The sequence below is a fragment of the Oncorhynchus keta genome, chromosome 27 (assembly GCF_023373465.1).
Source record: "Oncorhynchus keta strain PuntledgeMale-10-30-2019 chromosome 27, Oket_V2, whole genome shotgun sequence".
NCBI classification, from domain to species: domain Eukaryota; kingdom Metazoa; phylum Chordata; class Actinopteri; order Salmoniformes; family Salmonidae; genus Oncorhynchus; species Oncorhynchus keta.
In genome coordinates, this window is record NC_068447.1 from 4,966,909 (window position 1) to 4,984,803 (window position 17,895).

At 45.2% G+C, this 17,895-nt stretch overlaps 1 protein-coding gene and 1 long non-coding RNA gene across 2 annotated transcripts in view; both read left to right on the plus strand.

Annotated features, from left to right (window-relative positions):
• Positions 1–17,895, plus strand: part of ccm2l (CCM2 like scaffold protein) — a 127,553-nt gene that overhangs the window by 45,869 nt on the left and 63,789 nt on the right. Inside the window, 2 exon segments of the mRNA XM_052482624.1 lie at positions 3,748–3,808; positions 3,811–3,885. Of these exon segments, the coding sequence (XP_052338584.1) occupies positions 3,748–3,808; positions 3,811–3,885 (136 nt within the window).
• LOC127912371 (uncharacterized) lies at positions 8,645–15,073 on the plus strand. Its single transcript, XR_008082087.1, has 5 exons — positions 8,645–8,671; positions 9,829–9,886; positions 11,741–11,769; positions 13,450–13,507; positions 15,015–15,073. It is a non-coding gene; the product is annotated as an uncharacterized LOC127912371 (long non-coding RNA).

A 17,895-nucleotide genomic window follows, 5' to 3' on the forward strand; every position in this document is an offset into this window, starting at 1 on the left:
GGCATATTGCTATGCAACAACTCGTCTGTCCTGGTCAGCAGACGACCACACCTGGTGGCATGACCACAGTAAAGATCACAGTGAGGTGTCATGACCACAGTAAAGATCACAGTGAGGTGTCATGACCACAGTAAAGATCACAGTGAGGAGTCATGACCACAGTAAAGATCACAGTGAGGCATCATGACCACAGTAGGGGGTCATGACCACAGTAAAGATCACATTGAGGTGTCATGACCACAGTAAAGATCACAGTGAGGTGTCATGACCACAGTAAAGATCACAGTGAGGTGTCATGACCACAGTAAAGATCACAGTGAGGAGTCATGACCACAGTAAAGATCACAGTGAGGCATCATGACCACAGTAGGGGGTCATGACCACAGTAAAGATCACATTGAGGTGTCATGACCACAGTAGGGGGTCATGACCACAGTAAAGATCACAGAGTGGGGTCATGACCACAGTAGATATCATGGTGAGGAGTCATGACCACAGTAAAGATCGCAGTGAGGAGTCATGACCACAGTAAAGATCGCAGTGAGGAGTCATGACCACAGTAAAGATCGCAGTGAGGAGTCATGACCACAGCAAGGAGTCATGGCCACAGGAAAGATCACAGTGAGGCATCATGACCACAGTAGGGGTCATGACCACAGTAAAGATCACATTGAGGAGTCATGACCACAGTAAAGATCACATTGAGGTGTCATGACCACAGTAGGGGTCATGACCACAGTAAAGATCACAGAGTGGGTCATGACCACAGTAGATATCATGGTGAGGAGTCATGACCACAGTAAAGATCGCAGTGAGGAGTCATGACCACAGTAAAGATCGCAGTGAGGAGTCATGACCACAGCAAGGAGTCATGGCCACAGGAAAGATCACAGTGTGGAGCCATTGCCACAGTAAAGATCACAGTGTAGAGTCATGGTGAGGAGTCATGACCACAGTAGATATCACGGTGAGGAGTCATGACCACAGTAAATATCACAGATTGGAGTCATGACCACAGTAAAGATCATGGTGAGGAGTCATGACCACAGTAGATATCACGGTGAGGAGTCATGACCACAGTAAATATCACAGATTGGAGTCATGACCACAGTAAAGATCACAGTGAGGAGTCATGACCACAGTAAAGATCAGTGTGGAGTCATGGTCACAGTAAAGATCACAGTGTAGAGTCACCACCACAGTAGAGATCACAGTGTAGAGTCATGACCACAGTAAAGATCACAGTGAGGAGTCATGACCACAGTAAAGATCACAGTGAGGAATCATGACCACAGTAAAGATCACTGTAACCTGTGTTTGTCTCCTTCTCTCTCCCCCTGTAATGTCTCCTTCTCTCTTCCCCTGTAATGTCTCCTTCTCTCCCCCTGTAATGTCTCCTTCTCTCTCCCCCTGTAATGTCTCCTTCTCTCTTCCCCCTGTAATGTCTCCTTCTCTCCCCCTGTAATGTCTCCTTCTCTCCCCCTGTAATGTCTCCTTCTCTCTCCCCCTGTAATGTCTCCTTCTCTCTCCCCCTGTAATGTCTCCTTCTCTCTCCCCCTGTAATGTCTCCTTCTCTCTCACCCTGTAATGTCCCCTTCTCTCTCCCCCTGTAATGTCTCCTTCTCTCCCCCTGTAATGTCTCCTTCTCTCTCCCCTGTAATGTCTCCTTCTCTCTCCCCCTGTAATGTCTCCTTCTCTCTCCCCCTGTAATGTCTCCTTCTCTCTCCCCGGTAATGTCTCCTTCTCTTCCCCCTGTAATGTCTCCTTCTCTCCCCTGTAATGTCTCCTTCTCTCTCCCCCTGTAATGTACCCTTCTCTCTCCCCTGTAATGTCTCCTTCTCTTCCCCTGTAATGTCTCCTTCTCTCTCCCCTGTAATGTACCCTTCTCTCTCCCCTGTAATGTCTCCTTCTCTCTCCCCCTGTAATGTCTCCTTCTCTCTCCCCTGTAATGTCTCCTCTCTCTCCCCTGTAATGTCTCCTTCTCTCTCCCCCTGTAATGTCTCCTTCTCTCTCCCCTGTAATGTCTCCTTCTCTCTCGCCCTGTAATGTCTCCTTCTCTTCCCCTGTAATGTCTCCTTCTCTCCCCTGTAATGTCTCCTTCTCTCTCCCCCTGTAATGTACCCTTCTCTCTCCCCTGTAATGTACCCTTCTCTCTCCCCCTGTAATGTCTCCTTCTCTTCCCCTGTAATGTCTCCTTCTCTCTCCCCTGTAATGTACCCTTCTCTCTCCCCCTGTAATGTCTCCTTCTCTCTCCCCTGTAATGTCTCCTTCTCTCTCCCCCTGTAATGTCTCCTTCTCTCTCCCCTGTAATGTCTCCTTCTCACTCCCCTGTAATGTCTCCTTCTCTCTCCCCTGTAATGTCTCCTTCTCTCTCCCCCTGTAATGTCTCCTTCTCTCTCCCCTGTAATGTACCCTTCTCTCTCCCCTGTAATGTCTCCTTCTCTCTCCCCCTGTAATGTCTCCTTCTCTCCCCTGTAATGTCTCCCTCTCTCTCCCCTGTAATGTCTCCTTCTCTCCCCCTGTAATGTCTCCTTCTCTCCCCCTGTAATGTCTCCTTCTCTCTCCCCTGTAATGTCTCCTTCTCTTCCCCTGTAATGTCTCCTTCTCTCTCCCCTGTAATGTCTCCTTCTCTCTCCCCCTGTAATGTCTCCTTCTCTCTCCCCCTGTAATGTCTCCTTCTCTCTCCCCCTGTAATGTCTCCTTCTCTCCCCTGTAATGTCTCCTTCTCTCCCCCCTGTAATGTCTCCTTCTCTCCCCCTGTAATGTCTCCTTCTCTCCCCCTGTAATGTCTCCTTCTCTCTCCCCCTGTAATGTCTCCTTCTCTCTCCCCCTGTAATGTCTCCTTCTCTCTCCCCCTGTAATGTCTCCTTCTCTCTCCCCTGTAATGTCTCCTTTTCTCTCCCCTGTAATGTCTCCTTCTCTCTCCCCTGTAATGTCTCCTTCTCTCCCTGTAATGTCCCCTTCTCTCCCCCTGTAATGTCTCCTTCTCTCCCACTGTAATGTCCCCTTCTCTCTCCCCATGTAATGTCTCCTTCTCTCTCCCCCTGTAATGTCTCCTTCTCTCTCCCCTGTAATGTCTCCTTCTCTCTTCCCCCTGTAATGTCTCCTTCTCTCCCCCTGTAACCTGTGTTTGTCTCCTTCTCTCTCCCCTGTAATGTCTCCTTCTCTTCCCCCTGTAATGTCTCCTTCTCTCTCCCCTGTAATGTCTCCTTCTCTCTCCCCTGTAATGTCCCCTCTCTCTCCCCTGTAATGTCTCCTTCTCTTCCCCCTGTAATGTCTCCTTCTCTCTCCCCCTGTAATGTCTCCTTCTCTCTCCCCTGTAATGTCCCCTTCTCTCTCCCCCTGTAATGTCCCCTTCTCTCTCCCCCTGTAATGTCTCCTTCTCTCTCCCCTGTAATGTCTCCTTCTCTCCCCCTGTAATGTCTCCTTCTCTCTCCCCCTGTAATGTCTCCTTCTCTCTCCCCCTGTAATGTCTCCTTCTCTCTCCCCCTGTAATGTCTCCTTCTCTCTTCCCCCTGTAATGTCTCCTTCTCTCTCCCCCTGTAATGTCCCCTTCTCTCCCCCTGTAATGTCTCCTTCTCTCTCCCCCCTGTAATGTCCCCTTCTCTCTCCCCCTGTAATGTCTCCTTCTCTCTCCCCCTGTAATGTCCCCTTCTCTCTCCCCCTGTAATGTCTCCTTCTCTTCCCCCTGTAATGTCCCCCTTGTAACCTGTGTTTGTCCCCTTCTCTTCCCCCGGTACCACGCAGCTAAGGAGTAAGCTGAGTCCCCAGGAGCTCCAGCAGTTTGCCCTGCTGTTGAGAGAGTACAGGTTGGGATGTCCATAGCCGTGTTCTGTTCTGACCTGCTACAGCTGTATGGAGACAACAGGAAGTTCCTGCTACTGGGTAGGATAACACGCAAGAAAACACACACACACACACACACACACACACACACACACACACACACACACACACACACACACAGACACACACACACACACACACACACACACACACACACACACACACACACACACACACACACACACACACACACACACACACACACACACACACACACACACACACACATACTCACACTCACACTCACACTCACACACTCACACTCACACACACACACACCTCCTCACACACACACCTCACACACACACACACTCACACTCACACTCACACTCACACTCACACTCACACACTCACACTCACACACAAACACACCTCCTCACACACACCTCACACACACACACACACACACACACACACACACACACACACACACACACACACACACACACACACACACACACACACACACACACACACACACACACACACACACACACACACACACACACACACACACACACACACTCACACACACACACACTCACTCACACACACACCTCCTCACACACACACACACACACACACACACACACACACACACACACACACACACACACACACACACACATAAAGGTGTAGTGAGACCTCGAGTTATTACGTCACATAGCTTTACCACAGAACAATGCAATATCATATACATTCATTTCTAAACCAAATGGAGGGATACCAGGTGAACCAGGCTCCCTAAATGTTCCATTCCTAACCCTGTTTATAAGGCTCGTTGTAGGTAGGTTGCTGTCCTGCTGAAGGGTGAATTAATCTCCCAGTGTCTGGTGGAAGGCAGACTGAACCAAATCTTCCGTCTAGGATTTTGCTTTGTGCTTTTCATTTATTTTTTATCCTGAAATACTCCCCAGTCCTTAAGGATTACAAGCATACCCATAACATGATGCAGCCACCACTATGCTAGAAAATATGGAAAGTGGTACTCAGTAATGTGTTGTATTGGATTTGACCCAAACATAACACTTTATATTCAGGACAAAGTTCATTCTTTGTCACATGTTTAGGAGTTTTACTTTAGTTCCTTGTTGCAAACAGGATGTTTTGGAATATTTAGATTCTGTACAGACCTTCTTTTCACTCTGTCAATTAGGTTAATATTATGGAGTAACTACAATGTTGTTGATCCATCCTCAGTTTTCTCCTCTTATCACAGTCATTAAACTCTAACTGTTTTAAAGTCCCCATTGGCCTGAGTTGCCGGGTTCCTTCCTCCACGGCAACTAAGTTAGGAAGGACGTCTGTATCTTTGTAGTGACTGGGTGTATTCTGTACAGGCTTCCTTCTTTTCACTCTGTCAATTAGGTTAGTGTTGTGGAGTAACGACAATGTTGTTGATCCATCATTAAACTCTTAACTGTTTTATACTCCCTATTGGCCTGAGTTAGGAAGGACACGTGTATTCTACCAATATGTGCCCTTCTTTGCGAGGAACCCCTCCCTGATCTTTGTGGTTGAATCTGCTCGACTGAGGGACCTTCACAGATAATTGTATGTGAGAGAGAAGAGATAAAACACTATTATTGTACACCGAGTGAGTCCATGCAACTTATTATGTGACTAGATGAGCAACGTTTTTACTCCTGAACTTAATCAGGCCTTAACAAAGGAGTTGAATACTTATCGACTCAAGATATGTGGTTCTGTAGCTCAGTTGGTAGAGCATGGCGCTTGTAACGCCAGGGTAGTGGGTTCGATTCCCGGGACCACCCATACGTAGAATGTATGCACACATGACTGTAAGTCGCTTTGGATAAAAGCGTCTGCTAAATGGCATATATTATATGTCAGCTTTCATTTTTTTTTTTATAAATATTTATAATAATAAAAAATAAAAAAACATCATTCCACTTGGACATTATGAGGTATTGTGTGTAGGCCAATGACAAGAAAATCTCAATTGAATCCATTTTAAATTCATCCTGTAGCACAACAAAATGTGGGAAAAGGGGTGTGAATACTTTCTGAAGGCACCGTAGCCATGAGGCAGAAGAGGAAATGACATCATCAAGGGGCGTCGTGTAGCTAGCCTTGCCAAAGGGCAAGCATGGACCTTGAAGTTCAGGAGACTGAATAACTCGGCGTTACCTTAGATTGTCATGGTCAAAACATATAGATTCAATGGTTGTAAAAGATGGGGAGAGGTCTGTCCTTAATAAAGAGATGAGGAGAGGTCAGTCCTTAATAAAGTCCTTAATAAAGAGATGTGGAGAGGTCTGTCTGTAATAAAGAGATGGGGAGAGGTCTGTCTGTAATGAAGAGATGGGAAGAGGTCTGTCTGTAATGAAGAGATGAGGAGAGGTCTGTCTGTAATAAAGAGATGGGGAGAGGTCTGTCTGTAGTAAAGAGATGGGGAGAGGTCTGTCTGTAATGAAGAGATGGGGAGAGGTCTGTCTGTAATAAAGAGATGGGGAGAGGTCTGTCTGTAGTAAAGAGATGGGGAGAGGTCTGTCTGTAATGAAGAGATGGGGAGAGGTCTGTCTGTAATAAAGAGATGAGGAGAGGTCTGTCTGTAATAAAGAGATGGGGAGAGGTCTATCTGTAATAAAGAGATGAGGAGAGGTCTGTCTGTAATAAAGAGATGAGGAGAGGTCTGTCTGTAATGAAGAGATGGGGAGAGGTCTGTCTGTAATAAAGAGATGAGGAGAGGTCTGTCTGTAATATAGAGATGGGGAGAGGTCTGTCTGTAATAAAGAGATGGGGAGAGGTCAGTCTGTAATAAAGAGATGGGGAGAGGTCTATCTGTAATGAAGAGATGGGGAGAGGTCTGTATGTAATAAAGAGATGAGGAGAGGTCTGTCTGTAATAAAGAGATGGGGAGAGGTCTGTCTGTAATAAAGAGATGGGGAGAGGTCTGTATGTAATAATAGATGAGGAGAGGTCTGTATGTAATAATAGATGAGGAGAGGTCTGTCTGTAATATAGAGATGGGGAGAGGTCTGTCTGTAATAAAGAGATGGGGAGAGGTCTGTCTGTAATAAAGAGATGGGGAGAGGTCTGTCTGTAATAAAGAGATGGGGAGAGGTTTGTCTGTAATGAAAAGATGGGGAGAGGTCTGTCTGTAATGAAGAGATGGGGAGAGGTCTGTCTGTAATAAAGAGATGGGGAGAGGTCTGTATGTAATAATAGATGAGGAGAGGTCTGTCCTTAATAAAGAGATGGGGAGAGGTCTGTCTGTAATAAAGAGATGGGGAGAGGTCTGTCTGTAATAAAGAGATGGGGAGAGGTCTGTCTGTAATAAAGAGATGGGGAGAGGTCTGTATGTAATAATAGATGAGGAGAGGTCTGTCTGTAATATAGAGATGGGGAGAGGTCTGTCTGTAATAAAGAGATGGGGAGGGGTTTGTCTGTAATGAAAAGATGGGGAGAGGTCTGTCTGTAATGAAGAGATGAGGAGAGGTCTGTCTGTAATAAAGAGATGGGGAGAGGTCTGTCTGTAATGAAGAGATGGGGAGCGGTCTGTCTGTAATAAAGAGATGGGGAGAGGTCTGTCTGTAATAAAGAGATGGGGAGAGGTCTGTCTGTAATGAAGAGATGAGGAGAGGTCTGTCTGTAATAAAGAGATGGGGAGAGGTCTGTCTGTAATATAGAGATGGGGAGAGGTCTGTCTGTAATATAGAGATGGGGAGAGGTCTGGCTGTAATAAAGAGATGAGGAGAGGTCTGTCTGTAATATAGAGATGGGGAGAGGTCTGTCTGTAATATAGAGATGGGGAGAGGTCTGGCTGTAATAAAGAGATGAGGAGAGGTCTGTCTGTAATAAAGAGATGGGGAGAGGTCTGTCCTTAATAAAGAGATGGGGAGAGGTCTGTCTGTAATAAAGAGATGGGGAGAGGTCTGTCTGTAATAAAGAGATGGGGAGAGGTCTGTCTGTAATGAAGAGATGAGGAGAGGTCTGTCTGTAATAAAGAGATGGGGAGAGGTCTGTCTGTAATATAGAGATGGGGAGAGGTCTGTCTGTAATAAAGAGATGGGGAGAGGTCTGGCTGTAATAAAGAGATGGGGAGAGGTCTGGCTGTAATGAAGAGATGGGGAGAGGTCTGTCTGTAATAAAGAGATAGGGAGAGGTCTGGCTGTAATAAAGAGATGGGGAGAGGTCTGTCTGTAATAAAGAGATGGGGAGAGGTCTGTCTGTAATAAAGAGATGGGGAGAGGTCTGTCTGTAATGAAGAGATGAGGAGAGGTCTGTCTGTAATAAAGCGATGGGGAGAGGTCTGTCTGTAATATAGAGATGGGGAGAGGTCTGTCTGTAATATAGAGATGGGGAGAGGTCTGGCTGTAATAAAGAGATGAGGAGAGGTCTGTCTGTAATATAGAGATGGGGAGAGGTCTGTCTGTAATAAAGAGTTGGGGAGAGGTATGTCTGTAATAAAGAGATGGGGAGAGGTCTGTCTGTAATATAGAGATGGGGAGAGGTCTGTCTGTAATAAAGAGATGGGGAGAGGTCTGTCTGTAATAAAGAGATGAGGAGAGGTCTGTCTGTAATATAGAGATGGGGAGAGGTCTGTCTGTAATAAAGAGTTGGGGAGAGGTCTGTCCTTAATAAAGAGATGGGGAGAGGTCTGTCTGTAATAAAGAGATGGGGAGAGGTCTGTCTGTAATATAGAGATGGGGAGAGGTCTGTCTGTAATAAAGAGATGAGGAGAGGTCTGTCTGTAATATAGAGGTGGGGAGAGGTCTGTCTGTAATAAAGAGATGAGGAGAGGTCTGTCTGTAATAAAGAGATGAGGAGAGGTCTGTCTGTCATAAAGAGATGGGGAGAGGTCTGTCTGTAATAAAGAGATGGGGAGAGGTCTGTCTGTAATAAAGAGATGGGGATAAGTCTGTCCTTAATAAAGAGATGGGGAGAGGTCTGTCTGTAATAAAGAGATGGGGAGAGGTCTGTCTGTAATAAAGAGATGAGGAGAGGTCTGTATGTAATAATAGATGAGGAGAGGTCTGTCTGTAATATAGAGATGGGGAGAGGTCTATCTGTAATAAAGAGATGGGGAGGGTTTGTCTGTAATATAGAGATGGGGAGAGGTCTGTCTGTAATATAGAGATGGGGAGAGGTCTGTCTGTAATATAGAGATGGGGAGGGGTTTGTCTGTAATATAGAGATGGGGAGAGGTCTGTCTGTAATATAGAGATGGGGAGAGGTCTATCTGTAATAAAGAGATGGGGAGGGTTTGTCTGTAATATAGAGATGGGGAGAGGTCTGTCTGTAATATAGAGATGAGGAGAGGTCTGTCTGTAATATAGAGATGGGGAGAGGTCTGTCTGTAATAAAGAGATGGGGAGGGGTTTGTCTGTAATGAAAAGATGGGGAGAGGTCTGTCTGTAATGAAGAGATGAGGAGAGGTCTGTCTGTAATAAAGAGATGGGGAGAGGTCTGTCTGTAATGAAGAGATGGGGAGAGGTCTGTCCTTAATAAAGAGATGGGGAGAGGTCTGTCCTTAATAAAGAGATGGGGAGAGGTCTGTCCTTAATAAAGAGATGGGGAGAGGTCTGTCTGTAATATAGAGATGGGGAGAGGTCTGTCCTTAATAAAGAGATGGGGAGAGGTCTGTCCTTAATAAAGAGATGGGGAGAGGTCTGTCTGTAATAAAGAGATGGGGAGAGGTCTGTCTGTAATATAGAGATGGGGAGAGGTCTGTCTGTAATAAAGAGATGGGGAGAGGTCTGTCTGTAATAAAGAGATGAGGAGAGGTCTGTCTGTAATATAGAGATGGGGAGAGGTCTGTCTGTAATAAAGAGATGGGGAGAGGTCTGTCCTTAATAAAGAGATGGGGAGAGGTCTGTCTGTAATAAAGAGATGGGGAGAGGTCTGTCTGTAATATAGAGATGGGGAGAGGTCTGTCTGTAATAAAGAGATGAGGAGAGGTCTGTCTGTAATATAGAGGTGGGGAGAGGTCTGTCTGTAATAAAGAGATGAGGAGAGGTCTGTCTGTAATAAAGAGATGAGGAGAGGTCTGTCTGTCATAAAGAGATGGGGAGAGGTCTGTCTGTAATAAAGAGATGGGGAGAGGTCTGTCCTTAATAAAGAGATGGGGAGAGGTCTGTCTGTAATAAAGAGATGAGGGGAGGTCTGTATGTAATAATAGATGAGGAGAGGTCTGTCTGTAATATAGAGATGGGGAGAGGTCTATCTGTAATAAAGAGATGGGGAGGGTTTGTCTGTAATATAGAGATGGGGAGAGGTCTGTCTGTAATATAGAGATGGGGAGAGGTCTGTCTGTAATATAGAGATGGGGAGGGGTTTGTCTGTAATATAGAGATGGGGAGAGGTCTGTCTGTAATATAGAGATGGGGAGAGGTCTATCTGTAATAAAGAGATGGGGAGGGGTTTGTCTGTAATATAGAGATGGGGAGAGGTCTGTCTGTAATATAGAGATGAGGAGAGGTCTGTCTGTAATATAGAGATGGGGAGAGGTCTGTCTGTAATAAAGAGTTGGGGAGGGGTTTGTCTGTAATGAAAAGATGGGGAGAGGTCTGTCTGTAATGAAGAGATGAGGAGAGGTCTGTCCTTAATAAAGAGATGGGGAGAGGTCTGTCCTTAATAAAGAGATGAGGAGAGGTCTGTCTGTAATAAAGAGATGGGGAGAGGTCTGTCTGTAATGAAGAGATGGGGAGAGGTCTGTCCTTAATAAAGAGATGGGGAGAGGTCTGTCCTTAATAAAGAGATGGGGAGAGGTCTGTCCTTAATAAAGAGATGGGGAGAGGTCTGTCTGTAATATAGAGATGGGGAGAGGTCTGTCTGTAATAAAGAGATGGGGAGAGGTCTGTCTGTAATAAAGAGATGGGGAGAGGTCTGTCTGTAATAAAGAGATGGGGAGAGGTCTGTCTGTAATATAGAGATGGGGAGAGGTCTGTCTGTAATAAAGAGATGGGGAGAGGTCTGTCTGTAATGAAGAGATGGGGAGAGGTCTGTCTGTAATATAGAGATGGGGAGAGGTCTGTCTGTAATATAGAGATGGGGAGAGGTCTGTCCTTAATAAAGAGATGGGGAGAGGTCTGTCCTTAATAAAGAGATGGGGAGAGGTCTGTCTGTAATAAAGAGATGAGGAGAGGTCTGTCTGTAATGAAGAGATGAGGAGAGGTCTGTCTGTAATAAAGAGATGGGGAGAGGTCTGTCTGTAATAAAGAGATGGGGAGAGGTCTGTCCTTAATAAAGAGATGGGGAGAGGTCTGTCTGTAATATAGAGATGGGGAGAGGTCTGTCCTTAATAAAGAGATGGGGAGAGGTCTGTCCTTAATAAAGAGATGGGGAGAGGTCTGTCCTTAATAAAGAGATGGGGAGAGGTCTGTCTGTAATAAAGAGATGGGGAGAGGTCTGTCTGTAATATAGAGATGGGGAGAGGTCTGTCTGTAATAAAGAGATGAGGAGAGGTCTGTCTGTAATATAGAGATGGGGAGAGGTCTGTCTGTAATAAAGAGATGGGGAGAGGTCTGTCCTTAATAAAGAGATGGGGAGAGGTCTGTCTGTAATAAAGAGATGGGGAGAGGTCTGTCTGTAATATAGAGATAGGGAGAGGTCTGTCTGTAATAAAGAGATGGGGAGAGGTCTGTCTGTAATAAAGAGATGAGGAGAGGTCTGTCTGTAATATAGAGATGGGGAGAGGTCTGTCTGTAATAAAGAGATGGGGAGAGGTCTGTCCTTAATAAAGAGATGGGGAGAGGTCTGTCTGTAATAAAGAGATGGGGAGAGGTCTGTCTGTAATATAGAGATGGGGAGAGGTCTGTCTGTAATAAAGAGATGAGGAGAGGTCTGTCTGTAATATAGAGGTGGGGAGAGGTCTGTCTGTAATAAAGAGATGAGGAGAGGTCTGTCTGTAATAAAGAGATGAGGAGAGGTCTGTCTGTCATAAAGAGATGGGGAGAGGTCTGTCTGTAATAAAGAGATGGGGAGAGGTCTGTCCTTAATAAAGAGATGAGGAGAGCTCTGTCTGTAATAAAGAGATGGGGAGAGGTATGTCTGTAATAAAGAGATGGGGAGAGGTCTGTCTGTAATAAAGAGATGGGGAGAGGTCTGTCTGTAATAAAGAGATGGGGAGAGGTCTGTCTGTAATAAAGAGATGGGGAGAGGTCTGTCCTTAATAAAGAGATGAGGAGAGGTCAGTCCTTAATAAAGAGATGAGGAGAGGTCTGTCTGTAATAAAGAGATGGGGAGAGGTCTGTCTGTAATAAAGAGATGGGGAGAGGTTTGTCTGTAATATAGAGATGGGGAGAGGTCTGTCTGTAATAAAGAGATGGGGAGAGGTCTGTCTGTAATAAAGAGATGGGGAGAGGTCTGTCCTTAATAAAGAGATGGGGAGAGGTCTGTCTGTAATAAAGAGATGGGGAGAGGTCTGTCCTTAATAAAGAGATGAGGAGAGGTCTGTCTGTAATAAAGAGATGGGGAGAGGTCTGTCTGTAATAAAGAGATGGGGATAAGTCTGTCCTTAATAAAGAGATGGGGAGAGGTCTGTCTGTAATAAAGAGATGGGGAGAGGTCTGTCTGTAATAAAGAGATGAGGAGAGGTCTGTATGTAATAATAGATGAGGAGAGGTCTGTCTGTAATATAGAGATGGGGAGAGGTCTGTCTGTAATAAAGAGATGGGGAGGGTCTGTCTCTAATGAAGAGATGGGGAGAGGTCTGTCTGTAATGAAGAGATGAGGAGAGGTCTGTCTGTAATAAAGAGATGGGGAGAGGTCTGTCTGTAATGAAGAGATGGGGAGAGGTCTGTCTGTAATAAAGAGATGGGGAGAGGTCTGTCTGTAATGAAGAGATGGGGAGAGGTCTGTCTGTAATAAAGAGATGGGGAGAGGTCTGTCCTTAATAAAGAGATGAGGAGAGGTCTGTCTGTAATAAAGAGATGGGGAGAGGTCTGTCCTTAATAAAGAGATGGGGAGAGGTCTGTCTGTAATAAAGAGATGAGGAGAGGTCTGTCTGTAATAAAGAGATGGGGAGAGGTCTGTCCTTAATAAAGAGATGGGGAGAGGTCTGTCTGTAATATAGAGATGGGGAGAGGTCTGTCCTTAATAAAGAGATGGGGAGAGGTCTGTCCTTAATAAAGAGATGGGGAGAGGTCTGTCCTTAATAAAGAGATGGGGAGAGGTCTGTCTGTAATAAAGAGATGGGGAGAGGTCTGTCTGTAATATAGAGATGGGGAGAGGTCTGTCTGTAATAAAGAGATGAGGAGAGGTCTGTCTGTAATATAGAGATGGGGAGAGGTCTGTCTGTAATAAAGAGATGGGGAGAGGTCTGTCCTTAATAAAGAGATGGGGAGAGGTCTGTCTGTAATAAAGAGATGGGGCGAGGTCTGTCTGTAATATAGAGATAGGGAGAGGTCTGTCTGTAATAAAGAGATGGGGAGAGGTCTGTCTGTAATAAAGAGATGAGGAGAGGTCTGTCTGTAATATAGAGATGGGGAGAGGTCTGTCTGTAATAAAGAGATGGGGAGAGGTCTGTCCTTAATAAAGAGATGGGGAGAGGTCTGTCTGTAATAAAGAGATGGGGAGAGATCTGTCTGTAATATAGAGATGGGGAGAGGTCTGTCTGTAATAAAGAGATGAGGAGAGGTCTGTCTGTAATAAAGAGATGAGGAGAGGTCTGTCTGTCATAAAGAGATGGGGAGAGGTCTGTCTGTAATAAAGAGATGGGGAGAGGTCTGTCCTTAATAAAGAGATGAGGAGAGCTCTGTCTGTAATAAAGAGATGGGGAGAGGTCTGTCCTTAATAAAGAGATGAGGAGAGGTCAGTCCTTAATAAAGAGATGAGGAGAGGTCTGTCTGTAATAAAGAGATGGGGAGAGGTCTGTCCTTAATAAAGAGATGGGGAGAGGTCTGTCTGTAATAAAGAGATGGGGAGAGGTCTGTCTGTAATAAAGAGATGGGGAGAGGTCTGTCTGTAATAAAGAGATGGGGAGAGGTCTGTCTGTAATAAAGAGATGGGGAGAGGTCTGTCTGTAATAAAGAGATGGGGAGAGGTCTGTCCTTAATAAAGAGATGAGGAGAGGTCAGTCCTTAATAAAGAGATGAGGAGAGGTCTGTCTGTAATAAAGAGATGGGGAGAGGTCTGTCCTTAATAAAGAGATGGGGAGAGGTCTGTCTGTAATAAAGAGATGGGGAGAGGTCTGTCCTTAATAAAGAGATGAGGAGAGGTCTGTCTGTAATAAAGAGATGGGGAGAGGTCTGTCTGTAATAAAGAGATGGGGATAAGTCTGTCCTTAATAAAGAGATGGGGAGAGGTCTGTCTGTAATAAAGAGATGGGGAGAGGTCTGTCTGTAATAAAGAGATGAGGAGAGGTCTGTATGTAATAATAGATGAGGAGAGGTCTGTCTGTAATATAGAGATGGGGAGAGGTCTGTCTGTAATAAAGAGATGGGGAGGGGTCTGTCTCTAATGAAGAGATGGGGAGAGGTCTGTCTGTAATGAAGAGATGAGGAGAGGTCTGTCTGTAATAAAGAGATGGGGAGAGGTCTGTCTGTAATGAAGAGATGGGGAGAGGTCTGTCTGTAATAAAGAGATGGGGAGAGGTCTGTCTGTAATGAAGAGATGGGGAGAGGTCTGTCTGTAATAAAGAGATGGGGAGAGGTCTGTCTGTAATAAAGAGATGAGGAGAGGTCTGTCCTTAATAAAGAGATGGGGAGAGGTCTGTCTGTAATAAAGAGATGAGGAGAGGTCTGTCTGTAATAAAGAGATGGGGAGAGGTCTGTCCTTAATAAAGAGATGGGGAGAGGTCTGTCTGTAATATAGAGATGGGGAGAGGTCTGTCCTTAATAAAGAGATGGGGAGAGGTCTGTCCTTAATAAAGAGATGGGGAGAGGTCTGTCCTTAATAAAGAGATGGGGAGAGGTCTGTCTGTAATAAAGAGATGGGGAGAGGTCTGTCTGTAATATAGAGATGGGGAGAGGTCTGTCTGTAATAAAGAGATGAGGAGAGGTCTGTCTGTAATATAGAGATGGGGAGAGGTCTGTCTGTAATAAAGAGATGGGGAGAGGTCTGTCCTTAATAAAGAGATGGGGAGAGGTCTGTCTGTAATAAAGAGATGGGGCGAGGTCTGTCTGTAATATAGAGATAGGGAGAGGTCTGTCTGTAATAAAGAGATGGGGAGAGGTCTGTCTGTAATAAAGAGATGAGGAGAGGTCTGTCTGTCATAAAGAGATGGGGAGAGGTCTGTCTGTAATAAAGAGATGGGGAGAGGTCTGTCCTTAATAAAGAGATGAGGAGAGCTCTGTCTGTAATAAAGAGATGGGGAGAGGTCTGTCCTTAATAAAGAGATGAGGAGAGGTCAGTCCTTAATAAAGAGATGAGGAGAGGTCTGTCTGTAATAAAGAGATGGGGAGAGGTCTGTCCTTAATAAAGAGATGGGGAGAGGTCTGTCTGTAATAAAGAGATGGGGAGAGGTCTGTCTGTAATAAAGAGATGGGGAGAGGTCTGTCTGTAATAAAGAGATGGGGAGAGGTCTGTCTGTAATAAAGAGATGGGGAGAGGTCTGTCTGTAATAAAGAGATGGGGAGAGGTCTGTCCTTAATAAAGAGATGAGGAGAGGTCAGTCCTTAATAAAGAGATGAGGAGAGGTCTGTCTGTAATAAAGAGATGGGGAGAGGTCTGTCCTTAATAAAGAGATGGGGAGAGGTCTGTCTGTAATAAAGAGATGGGGAGAGGTCTGTCCTTAATAAAGAGATGAGGAGAGGTCTGTCTGTAATAAAGAGATGGGGAGAGGTCTGTCTGTAATAAAGAGATGGGGATAAGTCTGTCCTTAATAAAGAGATGGGGAGAGGTCTGTCTGTAATAAAGAGATGGGGAGAGGTCTGTCTGTAATAAAGAGATGAGGAGAGGTCTGTATGTAATAATAGATGAGGAGAGGTCTGTCTGTAATATAGAGATGGGGAGAGGTCTGTCTGTAATAAAGAGATGGGGAGGGGTCTGTCTCTAATGAAGAGATGGGGAGAGGTCTGTCTGTAATGAAGAGATGAGGAGAGGTCTGTCTGTAATAAAGAGATGGGGAGAGGTCTGTCTGTAATGAAGAGATGGGGAGAGGTCTGTCTGTAATAAAGAGATGGGGAGAGGTCTGTCTGTAATGAAGAGATGGGGAGAGGTCTGTCTGTAATAAAGAGATGGGGAGAGGTCTGTCTGTAATAAAGAGATGAGGAGAGGTCTGTCCTTAATAAAGAGATGGGGAGAGGTCTGTCTGTAATAAAGAGATGAGGAGAGGTCTGTCTGTAATAAAGAGATGGGGAGAGGTCTGTCCTTAATAAAGAGATGGGGAGAGGTCTGTCTGTAATATAGAGATGGGGAGAGGTCTGTCCTTAATAAAGAGATGGGGAGAGGTCTGTCCTTAATAAAGAGATGGGGAGAGGTCTGTCCTTAATAAAGAGATGGGGAGAGGTCTGTCTGTAATAAAGAGATGGGGAGAGGTCTGTCTGTAATATAGAGATGGGGAGAGGTCTGTCTGTAATAAAGAGATGAGGAGAGGTCTGTCTGTAATATAGAGATGGGGAGAGGTCTGTCTGTAATAAAGAGATGGGGAGAGGTCTGTCCTTAATAAAGAGATGGGGAGAGGTCTGTCTGTAATAAAGAGATGGGGCGAGGTCTGTCTGTAATATAGAGATAGGGAGAGGTCTGTCTGTAATAAAGAGATGGGGAGAGGTCTGTCTGTAATAAAGAGATGAGGAGAGGTCTGTCTGTAATATAGAGATGGGGAGAGGTCTGTCTGTAATAAAGAGATGGGGAGAGGTCTGTCCTTAATAAAGAGATGGGAGAGGTCTGTCTGTAATAAAGAGATGGGGAGAGATCTGTCTGTAATATAGAGATGGGGAGAGGTCTGTCTGTAATAAAGAGATGAGGAGAGGTCTGTCTGTAATATAGAGGTGGGGAGAGGTCTGTCTGTAATAAAGAGATGAGGAGAGGTCTGTCTGTAATAAAGAGATGAGGAGAGGTCTGTCTGTCATAAAGAGATGGGGAGAGGTCTGTCTGTAATAAAGAGATGGGGAGAGGTCTGTCCTTAATAAAGAGATGAGGAGAGCTCTGTCTGTAATAAAGAGATGGGGAGAGGTCTGTCCTTAATAAAGAGATGAGGAGAGGTCAGTCCTTAATAAAGAGATGAGGAGAGGTCTGTCTGTAATAAAGAGATGGGGAGAGGTCTGTCCTTAATAAAGAGATGGGCAGAGGTCTGTCTGTAATAAAGAGATGAGGAGAGCTCTGTCTGTAATAAAGAGATGGGGAGAGGTCTGTCTGTAATAAAGAGATGGGGAGAGGTCTGTCTGTAATAAAGAGATGGGGAGAGGTCTGTCTGTAATAAAGAGATGGGGAGAGGTCTGTCTGTAATAAAGAGATGGGGAGAGGTCTGTCCTTAATAAAGATATGAGGAGAGGTCAGTCCTTAATAAAGAGATGAGGAGAGGTCTGTCTGTAATAAAGAGATGGGGAGAGGTCTGTCCTTAATAAAGAGATGGGGAGAGGTCTGTCTGTAATAAAGAGATGGGGAGAGGTCTGTCCTTAATAAAGAGATGAGGAGAGGTCTGTCTGTAATAAAGAGATGGGGAGAGGTCTGTCTGTAATAAAGAGATGGGGATAAGTCTGTCCTTAATAAAGAGATGGGGAGAGGTCTGTCTGTAATAAAGAGATGGGGAGAGGTCTGTCTGTAATAAAGAGATGAGGAGAGGTCTGTATGTAATAATAGATGAGGAGAGGTCTGTCTGTAATATAGAGATGGGGAGAGGTCTGTCTGTAATAAAGAGATGGGGAGGGGTCTGTCTCTAATGAAGAGATGGGGAGAGGTCTGTCTGTAATGAAGAGATGAGGAGAGGTCTGTCTGTAATAAAGAGATGGGGAGAGGTCTGTCTGTAATGAAGAGATGGGGAGAGGTCTGTCTGTAATAAAGAGATGGGGAGAGGTCTGTCTGTAATGAAGAGATGGGGAGAGGTCTGTCTGTAATAAAGAGATGGGGAGAGGTCTGTCCTTAATAAAGAGATGGGGAGAGGTCTGTCTGTAATAAAGAGATGAGGAGAGGTCTGTCTGTAAT